This window comes from Stegostoma tigrinum, chromosome 6, assembly GCF_030684315.1.
Source record: "Stegostoma tigrinum isolate sSteTig4 chromosome 6, sSteTig4.hap1, whole genome shotgun sequence".
NCBI lineage: Eukaryota > Metazoa > Chordata > Chondrichthyes > Orectolobiformes > Stegostomatidae > Stegostoma > Stegostoma tigrinum.
This window is the reverse complement of record NC_081359.1, coordinates 3,251,857-3,265,273: the sequence shown is the minus strand read 5'-3', so window position 1 is coordinate 3,265,273 and position 13,417 is coordinate 3,251,857. Positions and strand designations below refer to the sequence as shown.

Below are 13,417 nucleotides of genomic sequence, written 5' to 3'. Positions count from 1 at the left end.
TCCATATACTTATGGATTTTAAAAATGCTTTGATTGTAATGACCAGACAGTTCCAAAGAGTTGAAATGTCCTGTTATTGAATGGCATGATTTGCTCTAAATTCCATTTGAGACATTCAACTATAATTTTATTATAGGTTTTCCTAATTTTGTTGAATTCAATTTGCAGTTTTATCGGGCGGTTATTCAGGCACTTCATCCTTCAGGAGCAACAGCAGTTGTTGTGTTCAGAGACTATGGGAACTATGAAGAAGTTCTTCTAAGTAACATTAAACCACTTCGGGAGGAATTTTGGGTGGGTACATTTGAATTTTTATTTTGTGGCTTTTATGTTGTTGCAGTAATGAAATTTACAAGATTATGTATCAGGAATGTAGATTTAATTTAGGAGAGAAGGTTCAGGATATTCACACAGAGATAAAGACTGCATCATCTGTCTTTAAAATGGTTCAACTACTAGCCTTCAAAATCCTAAGATGGTGTTAAAAATGTTGGTTTATAAACAATTATGCATTTAGCTTGGGGGGTAAATGAACCACTGGCATGATTGTAATCTCGAGGTTGGAAAATCGGCATTTCTACTTTGACACAAGACTCATGTTATGAATATTGATATAATGATAGCGTTTGAGACTGTAAAGGTTTCTAAGATATTCCTGAAATTCTCAGACACTGGCTGTATGCCAGGATCTGAGAGGGGGGGGTGCAGGTAGAAGCTAAGAGTCTCTGGTTCACTGCATGAAAATTTGATTGGGAGCTTGCATTTGGATTGAAAAGACCAAATGCATGAGGGTTTGAAATTAGGCTGGAACAGTTACCTAGCATACACGATTTTTTAAAAAAACATCAGTGTTACATTGTTCTGGGACTACAAATGATCAGGCTGGGAAAGGAAAGAAACAATGAAGAATGATTTCATGCTGTTGGAGAATTGATTGTTGGCTTAAGGGACTGGATGAAGATGTAAAGTAGATTTTTTGGTTATGTTAAAAGTAAATGATCACTTCTGTGGTACAAGTTGCCTGCACAATAGTATGTGCTGTGTGTTGCAGTAAAAATCCTGAAATGTGAAATTTTGTCCTGTCATTTCAGTTGGTAGTTTGTTTCTCTTTTAATGTTATTGATCTGTCAGGGGATTGTAATACTATTTATGTTGATTGTGTGTGTTGTCGGAAGTACTTTGTTGCTCTACATATTGATCTCGAATTAATAATTACCAGTAACACTCAAAATTAGACTAATTTTATACTTAGTCTTGTTGCCTTTATACTTTCAAAATGGAGGCAGTATTTCAAAACAGGTATTTACCTTTGGGAAGATAAAAGTGATGTCAGCAAATAAGCAGCTGTTCCGAATAATTTACATCCACTTGCTTGTGCAGTTTTAATTGTAAATGTTTCTTTTGATGCAAGATTATTATATAATATAAATACAAACCCATTGTGAGCATAAAACGGCTTTTATTAATTATTTATGCCCATTATTCACCCAAACCATTGGCTTCTGACTTGTTAAATTTTCACATCCCGGAGAACCACTACTCCTTTTCATTGTTGTTATGGCATAAATTTCTTGTCCGTGCACTTGAACCAACATAAAGAGCGATGGTGTTGGGTATTATCAATATCCTCAATGTCAGTCAAGGAATTAGCTTTTTGGGTCAGATCATAGGTGAGATGCAATGACAGATGTAGCAGAAAAGTTAGTGACGTGTTGAGGTTACATGTGATGTGGACTCATGCTGAAAAGTGGAGAGAGGGCACAGAAGGTTAGGACTAAGGGAATACAGACTTTAATGCAGAGGAGCGCAGACAGAAAAATGTAAGGTTCGCGCTAGTTGAAGAAAAGAACATGGAAAGAGCAACAATGGGTGAGGAATATGAGAGTTCCATTTCCTGATTTACCATGTTAACATTAAATAGCATTTTAGTTAGACCTGCTTCAGTAATAAGTGGGAAACAGCTTGCAGGCCAAAACTTGGACAAGCCTAATTTCTCCAAACCTGCGATTTGATAATTCAGACTTTTTCCTTCTATTTAAAAGGACAGGTTTTTGCTCTGAAAATGCAATGTTAATTTCAATTTCAGTGACTGTTCTGCCTCTGGTTGTAGTCTTGCTTGTGAATCAGAGCATTCTGGGTTCCAACCACACACCTCCAGGGCAGTCCTGAGGCAGCAAGGCACTACCAGCTAGTTGATATAGTGTAATTTATAAACTAAAACCAAAGTGCTGGAGAAACTCCAGATCCCAACAACTTTGGAGGAAAAATAAAACTTAACATTTAAAATCCAATATGGCTGTTCAGATATGAAAAAAATCGTATTGGACTCAAAATGTTATTAAGTGTTTTGCACTTCACAGCTGCTGCTAGACCTGCTGTATTTCCCCGAATGCTGCTTTTCACATTTCAGATTACCAGCATCTGCATGTTGATTTTGTTGTACTGTCAGATATGTTAGTGTTTTCTGCAGGAAGCTTTAAAATGCAAGTACTTTATTTGCTGGGATGCACTGTTCATTGTGAAAGGTGTTATGTAAATACCAGATCGTTCCTTGCTTATCAAACTGCCAAGTGTGAAGACTTTTACACATTTGAATTCTAGTTTTCATTCCAATGATGTGTATTTCATCTTGTGCAATGCAGTCAAAACAATTTTTGGCAAAACCAAATGCATGGTTTTTAAAAAGTTTGAATTGCCACCACGTGTTCATACCAAACTCTACACTTGCTGTCTTTTTACTCACTGCTTCCCTACCCTGAAGACACACTATGTGAAAGGTTTTGCTAGATAAATGATGATGACTGAGATGAGCAGCTTGGACTTGCAGGGTTGCAGCGGTAAGATCACCCACTGAAGGGAGTGTCATTGAAAGAGGACATCAGTCATAATTGCAAAGTTCAGCGAGTCAGAAGCTTGACAGTGACTGGGAGGTGAGGAAGCTGGAGGAGGCAAGTAACACAAAACAAGTTATGCAAAGAACAAAGCAATATTAAAACAAAGTAGCCAATGCTAAGGTAGGGTGGCGGGCTTATCGGGCACTCTGGCCGTTGGGCTTGGCACTTATGGGGCGCACGGATTTTGACACAGTGACTGAGATGATTATTTGAAAGAGCTGTTTGAAACTGCGAACAAGTACCACTTCCTCCACAGCCTGGCGCTCCTGGGTGTTCCCCACTGCAGGAAACCTCTGCTGGCTGGCTCCTTGCTGACCTCTGGCATGGTGATGTTCTGTGGTTCCCTCTACTATCAAGCTGTGACTAGAGATCAACATTCACCAAAGCTGCACCATATGGAGGAACCATTCTAATAGTGGGCCGGGCAGCCATGGCACTCTGAGGTTGGCAGGATGCAGGGCAAGGGAGCACACTGAACAGTCCAGGTGGAATTTGACAGGGTTCTAGAGTACAAATTGGAGAGGGAACCCCCTCACCCCAGCATGTATTTGGGGACCCTCCTCTGTAAGGCACCCATGAGGAGCCTCTACTCGTTCTACTGGTCTGAAGCCAGTGTTCCAACTTGCTCGGGCTATTTTGATCACTTGCTATGCTAAGTTGTTGTTCTTGCCTTCAATCCTTCTGTTCTGCCTTTGTCCATTCCATCTTGTCTCAGTGCACTGAGCAGAGCCCCAGTTGTGTGCTCATTAACAGCAGAATATCAACCCTGATTTGACAAGTCCAGAAGGTATTGTACAGAGGATGGCTCACCTCCATCACACATCACATTGGTCTGCCAATAGGCCAAGAAAAAGATTAATATTGCTGAAAGGACCGGTGTTCTCCAATTTGTCCTGATGAAAGGCAAGAATGCCAAATATGAAAGGATGGGTGATTTTTTTGTTACTCTGGGTGGGAGGGGGGAGAAACGGGACTGTTTGCAGTTTGGCTTTCTTTAGTTGGTCCTGACTAGCATGACAAATGGGATTCGCAACATGTATCTTTTCAGCAAACTTGTTTTGTACCAGAAATAACTGACACATTTCAGGCTGAGGCGGTGGCTTAACAGACTCAGCTGTTCCTGTTAGCCCCTTTTTTCAGGAGATGGTCCTGGGGGAGGGTGGGGGGGCTTGTCTGAAGTGAGCAAGATCACAAGGTGAAAAATCAGACCACCTCCCCTGGTGCCAGTGAGCTGGGCATCCCGCTGGCACTGTCCTGCACTGGGTTGAATCATTGAAGGTACTGATTCAAGGCCATCCTCTTTATGGAATATTTATCCAATTCAGCAATACAGTTGAATACAATGATAACCTCTAACGGTGGGAGCAGGGGGAGAATTGTGACCTGTTGCTACTCTGACCCTCTCTATGGCCTGATTTTAGACTTGATACCTGTTTTCAGGAGAGAGGGAAAAAAAACAATGTTACTAGTCCCTCTGCTACCTTTATTCGAGCTTCAAATTCCAAATCTGCTGTTCACTTGTATCTGATCTCTCTGGGAGGACATTTAGCAGGTGCACTTTGGAATTGCTGGATTTATATAAATGGTGACACTGACTAGAATGTAATGCAGTGCAAGGTCTGGTGATGTACCTAAATTCACTGATTTTTAATTCAGACTTTTGTACAAAAGCTGTATAAAATGGTTTTTATTGGCTAAAAAAAACAAAAGAAAAAAAAAAGGGGCCAAGAGCAAGTAGATGGGATTAGTTTAGTTTAGGATTGTGTTCGGCATGGACTAGTTGGACCGAAGGGTTTGTTTCCGTGCTGTGTGACTCCATGACTAATGCTAAGCAACAATGATACCTAATAAAATTCATAATCAAAGTGGGGACTAGATGAACTCATCTTAATTTCACTATGCCCTGTAAGTTCTCAGTCTATTTTGAATATCCTTCAGTAAAACTTATCGTCTGAATGATGTGAAGGAAAAACAAAATGGGGATTGTCAGTTCTATACTGAATATATATTGTTGGCTCTGGATTATAACTGACCAGATTTAGATACTTGTTAAAATTGTTTTGATTGAGAAGTGAACACCCCTGGCAGGACGGGCATTTTTTGCCCATCTCTACATTCTCTCGAATGTATTGTTGAGCTGCTTTCTTGAACGACAGATGCAGCTATATTACTGTTTAGAATAGTGTTTGAAGATTGCAGTGAAAAGTGAGTTTTTAGAATTGTGTATTTGAAGGAGAACTTCCAGTTGTTGATGTTCTGACACATCTGCTACCCTTTATTGCTGTGCTGATCGAAGAAACTTAAGTGAATTAGTGCACTGCTTTGGGTATGTGATGTGCACTGTTGACACTGCATTGGTGATGGAAGGTGTGAATGTTTAAGTCGCTGGATGGGATGCCGATCAAGCTTACTCTGTCTTGGATGATGTCAGGCTTCCGGGTGTCTAAGGAACCACACTTAACAAGTGGAAACATGATCGTACCACTTATGAGGAGGAGAAGGCAGCTTAGCCCTCGAGTCTACTCCACAATTTAGTAAGATCATGACTGTTCTGATTGTGCCTTCAACTCCACGATCTCACCTACCTGATAACATTTCACACATTGCTCATCAAGAGTCGAGCCACCTCTGAATTAAAAATATTCAAAGATTTTTCTTCCACCACCATTCTTAGTATGAGTGTTCCAAAAACCCAGACGTTTCTGAGGGGGCGAAAAAAAAAGTCTGCTAATCTGTGTTGACTGGGCACCCCCTTGTTTTGAAACAATAATCCCTAGTTCTAGATTCTCCCTCAACAGAAAACCTCCTTTCCATATTCACTCTGTCAACACCCCTCAGGTCTTGTATACGTCAAAGGAGTTGCCCCTTCTTTTTCTAAACTCCAGAGGCTACAAGCTTAGACTGTCAAAACTTTCCTTTGAAGGCAGTGTGCCTATTCAAGATATTAGTCTAGCAAACCTTGTCTAAACAGCTTCCAATGTGTTTTACCTCTTTCCTTGAACAGGGAGGCGTTTCTGTTCAATTGCCTTTGCAATGTACAAAACATTCCATTAGCTTTCCTAACTAGCTTTTTTAAACCCTAAGTTGAAGTCCATCAAGACCCACAACCCCAATAATTTGTTTGGTACCACTTTTCTGGTGATTGATTCTAATTTTCTTGGTTTTCTTCCTCTCTCCCATTTCTTGAATTACAACTTAATCTGGGATGTTATTTGTATCTACTTTAGTGAAGGCAGATGCAAATTATCTTTTTGATTCAACGTGCTCTTGACTTGTGCCTTGTGGATGGTGGACAGAATTTGGGGAGGTAAGTGAGTTATTTGTTGCAGAATTCCCACCCCCTCATTACTACCAATGTCTTAGCAAGTCTCTTGGAATAGTGGATAACTTGCTTCCACTCCAGTTCCAGGTGTTTGGATATGGGTGATAGAAACAGTAAGAAATCTACAGACTCTGCCATGTGCAGGCAGGTGGTGCTCCAAGGGTTGGGTAAATGGTTGTTTGGAATTTTGCATACTCGCTCTGACATCCCGTCTGCATCTCTCTGCATTCCCAGTGAGGTCTTGTGATGTGTTTGGTGCCTTCCAGGATAGGCATACCACATGCAGCCACACTACTTACATGATTAGCCTGGATCAATTTCTTGTCTGTCATAACTGTGATGTTGTTGGAATGGTTCCTGTGGTAATGAAATGAATGTCAAGCAGAGATGGTTGGATTGTCTCTCGGTGGAGATGGTCATTACCTGGTAGCAAGTTTTGAGAAGATTTGTAGCTCAGGCTGGGGTTCTGGATGAGAGTTTGCTCGCTGAACTGGAAGGTTCGCTTTCAGACGTTCCGTCACCATTCTAGGTAATATCAGGGAGCTGCCAGTGAAGCGCTGGTGTTATGTCCGCTTTCTATTTGTGTTTAGATTTCCTTGGGTTGGTGATGTCATTTCCTGTTCTTTTTCTCAGAGGATGGTAGATTGATTTGGACCCTGTGTGTTTGTTGATGAGGTTCCAGTTGGAATGCCATGCTTCTCGGAATTCTCGTGCGTGTCTCTGGCATTTGTTTAGTGTTAATATTAAATGTTAACAGTTGCAATGGAAATCAACCAATATCTGAAATAAATGCTGAACTTTCTTTTCCTTTCACATTTAGACTGATTTGATATGTGTTTCAATGATATTGTTTGCGTCACGTTTTGAGTTTGCAGTTTTTAAAAAGTGTTATTTTTATTTTGATTAGGGCTGAAACATGCAGTATAAATGTTTTCTCTTTATAGTATTTATTTCAGTTTAAACAGTTTGAAATATCAACAATAGGTTTTGTGTGTATCCCAACAGTTTTGTTTAAGTTAATGTGGTTTTCTTTTGCTGCTGTCCGTTTCAGCAGTGAGTTCCATCTGAAGGAAAGAAATTTTTCTCAACAGCCCTTCTTCTTTTCACCAGTTGCTATGAGTTCATGCTGCTAATTATTAACATTGATGTACCATTCCTTCAGTGTCATTCAGTCAGAATCCTGGAGCAGCTTTGACAGCAGTGTTGTGGCGGTGCCTACTGTTAGTGTACTGTAGTTGTTTAGAATCTTTGCTCAGGTACGTAGACCCTTCCTGTATCTAGAAATATTATAAACTTATCACCCCAGAGTTGCATCTATTCTAAAGAAAACAAACTTAACCAATTCAATCTTTCCTCATAGCATAAAATTATTAATTCTTATTAATATGCTTGTAAACTGCTTTTTTGGGTAATCTTTCCAGTGTGGTCACATTCTTCTTGTAATGTGCTGACAGAAGTGTATGCAGGACTCCATCTGAAATATAACTAATGTTTTGTAGTCTTCTCTTAAGCTTTTTCAGTAAAGTGGGTATGGTTGAGAGGCAGGAATTAATGGGTGTCAGGATGCAGTGTTGGAGGTTTCATAGCTATGTCATCATCAATAGGTGGAAGATATTTTCAGCCTTTGGCTGAGGCTGAGTACTGCGAGGCAGTTGAGCAACTGACAATGCCTTTGTGAAATGGAAAGCCGTTTACGTAGAAGAGTGTAAAAGTTTGAAGAGTCTGTTTCCAAATGAAAAGCCAGAACCTCAAAGGATATAATCTCTAGATTCTTAGGTTTGCCACACATGAGAATCGTCATGGTACAGAAGAGGCCTTCCAACCAATCAAGTCTACCACCAAAACGATACTAAAATCTACACTAATCCACTTTCCAGCTCAAAGCCAATAGCTGTCAGTGTTATGACACTTCAGATGCTCATCCAAGTATGATCCAGATCCTCTACCTACCTCCTGGGTAGACTCATTTTTCTTCCAATCCTCTCTTAAACCTCCTGCCTATTAAAGTGTCATCTTGACATTGACCCTTCAACTAAGAGGGATGCCTGTTTCATGCCCCTCATAATCTTAAGCGACTCAGTCAGACCCCCTATCAATCCATTCAGCTCCAAGCAAAGCAATTTGAGCTTATCTGGCCTTTCTTCATGGCTAAAATGCTGCAAACCAGGCAACATCCTTCTGAATTTTCTCTGCATCGCTCCCTGTGCGCGCTCATCCTTCCTATAGTATAGTGACCAGATCTGCGTACAATACTCCACATGTAGCTTCATCAAAGAGACATGCACAGCTCCAACATAGCTAATGGGAACTGCAGATGCTGGAGATTCCAAGATAATAAAATGTGAGGCTGGATGAACACAGCAGGCCAAGCAGCATCTCAAGAGCACAAAAGCTGACGTTTCGGGCCTAGACCCTTCATCAGAGAGGGGGATGGGGGGAGGGAACTGGAATAAATAGGGAGAGAGGGGGAGGCGGACCGAAGATGGAGAGTAAAGAAGATAGGTGGAGAGGGTGTAGGTGGGGAGGTAGGGAGGGGATAGGTCAGTCCAGGGAAGACGGACAGGTCAAGGAGGTGGGATGAGGTTAGTAGGTAGCTGGGGGTGCGGCTTGGGGTGGGAGGAAGGGATGGGTGAGAGGAAGAACCGGTTAGGGAGGCAGAGACAGGTTGGACTGGTTTTGGGATGCAGTGGGTGGGGGGGAAGAGCTGGGCTGGTTGTGTGGTGCAGTGGGGGGAGGGGATGCACTGGGCTGGTTGAGGGATGCAGTAGGGGTCCAACATAGCTTCCTGCTCTTATAATCTGTACCTCAACTGAGAAACACAAATAGAGATAACCAGGTGTCAAGCTGGATGAGCACATTTGCGGATGCAGCACAAATGCAGACATGCATTTCTGAAGAAGGGTCTAAGCCTGAAACATCAGCTTTTGTGCTCCTAAGATGCTGCTTGGCCTGCTGGGTTCATCCAGCTTCACACTTTGTTATCCCAGATTCTCCAGCATCTGCAGTTCCTACTCTCTCTGAGAAACACAGATGTTGCCTTGACTACCCTTTTCACCTGTCCTGTTGCATTCAGGGATCTGTGGACAAACACAGCAATGTCCACCTGAGCTTCTTCGTATCCAGCCATTGAGTACTTCTTTATCTCTTTACTTCTTCCAAAGTACATCACCTTACACTTCCGTAAGGGTTAAATTTCATCTGCCACTGATTTGCTGATTGGACAAATCTTTGTATATCTTTTCTGCAACGTAAGATCATCTTCCTCACCTGGCCAATCTTCGTGTCATCTCCAAACTTGCATATCTTCACCTGCCCCTCCTGTTAATCCCCAGCATTCTTAATGAGGTTGTTTGTTTATGTCACAACAATAAGGGACTCAGCTCTGATACCTGTGGTACGCCACTGGGCAAGAGCGTTTAGTCGCACAAAAACCCTTCTCTCACCACACTCTCTCTCCTGCCTTAAGCTAAGTTTGGATCCAATTAGCAAAGTTACCCTGAATCCTGCATTCTTTCACCGCCATTATCATTCTTCCATTTGAGACCTTGTCGAAGGCTTTGGAAAAATTCATATAAACTGCATTAGCTGCACAGCCCTCGTTAACATATTTGGTCACCTTCTCAAAATTCATTTAGATTCGTTAGTAATGACCTCCCCTCTGACAAGGCATGCTGACTACCTCTGATGAAACCTTCCTTCATTGAGCATATGATAGAGCAGATATAATTCAAGTGGCTCAGAGTGATGTTGAAAGAAGAACTTTTGAGGAACCATTGCAAAGCACAGAAGTAATCCTGAGGATTTGGCATGTTTTAGAAATGAGCAAATGGAGACCACCAAGTTGTTAAAGATTGAAAAAATAGAATCTGTGTAAATGAGCCAGATATAGCAGAACCAATTCTAAAGCTTTTACAAGTATAGAAAGGAGAGAGTGGCTGATGTAAATACTTTGGCCCCTCAAGCCAGAAACATGAGAAATTATCATGAGGAATGAAGGAAGGGAAGATAATCTGTGACATACCAGAATTTGAATCCAATCAAGGTTCAAGTAAGGAATGAGGAATTCAGATTTTTTTTCTTCTATTAATTACTTTCAGAGAAGCATGAAACAAAATGCTGATGAATTTCTAGGACCTAATTCCCTAAAATAGTGCATCTTTTATGAAATATCTAGGTTCAAAGAATAAATTGTGGAACATTCCGGAGGAACATTTCACTCACTTTATTTTGAGACCTGGTATGGCTTGCCAATCATATTTATCGATATTTGAATGTACTATTGTGCATTGTGGTTGTTGAAGTTTCAAAAAAACTGACATTCTTCTGCAACAGTAGGTTCATTTAAAATATTTTCTGTTTCTCCTTCAGCATTGATTACTGTTATTAGTTTACAATGCTTCACGCATTGGCTTAGATGTGATATACTGCCAAGCCAAAAACAGAGAGAACCGTGGATGCTGGAAATCACAAAAATGCACAATTCCTGGAAAATTCAGCAAATCTGACAGCACCTTGAGAGAGGAATCAGTGTTAACATTTTGGGTCTAGTGACCCTCCTTCTGATGTCTCCCCGCAGAGTTTTAACAGCAGTTTGCTTTTGATGCTACCAAGTTTGATTTTAAGGCCATTGCAGTTGAGCCTGATCCTTCCTTCACCAGATGTCAATGTCCACAAACTCTGCACTGATTCGCAGTTGGGTGTGGATTCTAGTTTATTTAAATTGCTCTTAATATTTTTAATTTGTTTTGTTTCTCTGAAATTATATTAGAAAAACTTATTCCGCACTTCAAATGAATACAAGAAATTGACAACATGTCAATTTTTTTAATGTATGCCAGTACCCGGCTAATTTATTGTTTGCGTTTTCAAATTTCTAATCAACAGTTTATATTTTACGTACCTGTATGAAATGTTCGTGGGTCTGACTTTCTTGTCAGGGATGTCGAGTGACAAACAGCACTGGTTGTCTCCAGATGAGCTTATCATTTCCTTACTTGTGCTCGCTGCAAGTGCAGCTTTGCCCTTGGCTTATAATTGACACTTATGTTTTTTTAAGCTTGTGCTTAAAGCGCTTTGAATCTTATGTGCATTTCACTTTATTACATAGTGTTGTGAATATGGAAATATTTTTAACCTTTGCTACATCTTAATTACTATTAAGAAAAGCAACACATGACTGACTGAAGAGAGTGACATTTTGGGATATAATTATTATAAAAACAAGAGATAATTGCTGATTATGTAACCATTGCTGAAAAGTGAAAGATATGGATTCTGATGTTCAGTGTCACACATCACCTGGTCCTTACTGTAATGCTGAAATACCTGACTTAAGTGTAAAATATATTCAGTAATGACGTCATTTTGTTTTCCAATTTGCTATGTGTTGGCTGTAACCTTGGGGTGAACTTCAGATTTAAAGTATCTCATTTCTGGTCATGCTTGTAAGGCACAGAGTTTAAATATCTTGCATGTTGATTGTGATTAGTTAATTCAAGTTATGCATAGTATTCATTTTGCTGGCACAAGGCTTTACAATATAGGATAGTGACATTTTGTCAACAAACACTCTTCATCCTTTAATGTGGAATTAATTTACTGAAACCAATAAGTTGCTCGCTGCTTGAGCTTAAATATTAGACTAAGTTACATTGAGTATAGAATTACAGTTCAGTTTGGTTTCATTCAGTCAGCTAGTTGCACAGAACTAGCTACAACGGGTAACATTTTATTTTATTCACCATATTATAGAATGTCCTAATGGAGTGAAGGACCCCCTATTGTTCGACCCATGTCGGAGTGTGACCTGACGATTGCAGCCTTTAAGAGATGACCCAGTCTCGCATCACAGCATGATTGCTCTTTTTTTAAAAAAAAAAGCTTGAATCATAAGTGAAAAATGTATTAAAATGTATTATCTGCAATAAAAGTTTTATACATTTTGTCACAACCTTTTCAGTTCTCCTGCAATTTATCTTTTGTTGTGTCTAGTAACATACAATTGTACACTTCACCAAGCCAGTTGAAGAGTATTTACTCTGGAAAATGTGGCTGTTTTGTATGATTTGATACAATTTAACAAGATGAAGTCTAAAATTCACAGTTGTTTCATCACTTCATCAAGCTGTTCAGTGGATTGATATTTTGATGTGAGTTGCATAGCATTTTAAATATAAAGTCTGCCCTCCCTCCTCTTCCCTCTCCCTCCCATACTTTGGATCACTCACACTTCCTCTCTTCCTTCCGTGCCTTCCCTCTAATCATTTTGGAAACATAGAAGGAGATAATTTAGTCATTTGAGCATGTTTTGTTATTCATTTGGATTATGACTGGTCTGGAATTTAACCTCACTTCATCAAATAGATGTTTGTTCTGTATTCGTTACTCAAAATGTATCAGTCTTTGTTTTAAAATTTACATTTAGTTGAGCATCAGTTTTTGCAGCAGAATATTTCAAATGCCTACCACTCAATGCAGAAATGATCCTTTGGCAGAGCTGACTACAGTTTTTAGATTGCTACTTGCAGAAATGGTTTTCATCAGTCTAGCTTTGCAATTCTCCTGAAAATGTTGAACATTCACCCATTAACTCCCTAACACCCCTCTGCCTCACTTTCCTTCTATACCTCTATCTTTCCCACTCCTCTGTATATGTGTCTCTCTGTCTATCTCCCCTTCCAAGCCTCACCTACTCATCCCCTCTCAGTTGACTTTTCAGAGAAGGAAGAAAATTTAGAGGTCTTCATTTTGAGTTGTCTAGCTAATTTGTTGAGGAAGTTATTAGCTAGGATGGTTCCATTTTCAGCTGCCACCCGTATGTCCAACTTTAAATAACTTTAGGTTGAGCCATTGTGTTTGATTGCAGATGTTTCGTCACCCTGCTGGGTAACATCGTCAATGTGCCTAGGGTGAAGAGTTGGTGTTCTGTCTTGCTTGTTATTTCTGTGCCTCGGTTTGCTGGGATAGTGGGCAACACTTCAGGTTCTGTTTTTCAGTAGTTTGTTATCAGATCCAGTTCAGTGTTTGGCGACGGAGTACTGGCTGAGATGCCAGGCCTCCTGGAATTTCCTGGCATGTCTGTTTGGCTTGTGCAGTAATATTTCTCACAGTCCTTGCATGGTATTATGTAGATTACATTAGTTTTATTGGTTGTGGGTATGAAGTCCGTTATGTTTGTAAGTAGCTGTCGCAGGGTGGTTGT

The 13,417-nt window shown here is 40.3% G+C and overlaps 1 protein-coding gene across 3 annotated transcripts in view; it reads left to right on the top strand.

Annotated features, from left to right (window-relative positions):
• tdrd3 (tudor domain containing 3) overlaps positions 1-13,417 on the top strand; it is a 116,919-nt gene that overhangs the window by 81,910 nt on the left and 21,592 nt on the right. For 2 of the 3 annotated variants that reach the window (XM_048533077.2, XM_048533075.2), the window contains one exon: positions 169-294. In XM_048533077.2, the coding sequence (XP_048389034.2) occupies positions 169-294 (126 nt within the window). Of the gene's footprint in view, positions 1-168; positions 295-11,967; positions 12,168-13,417 lie in introns of those variants that run through there. The other variant, XM_048533076.2, reaches the window with a different exon arrangement.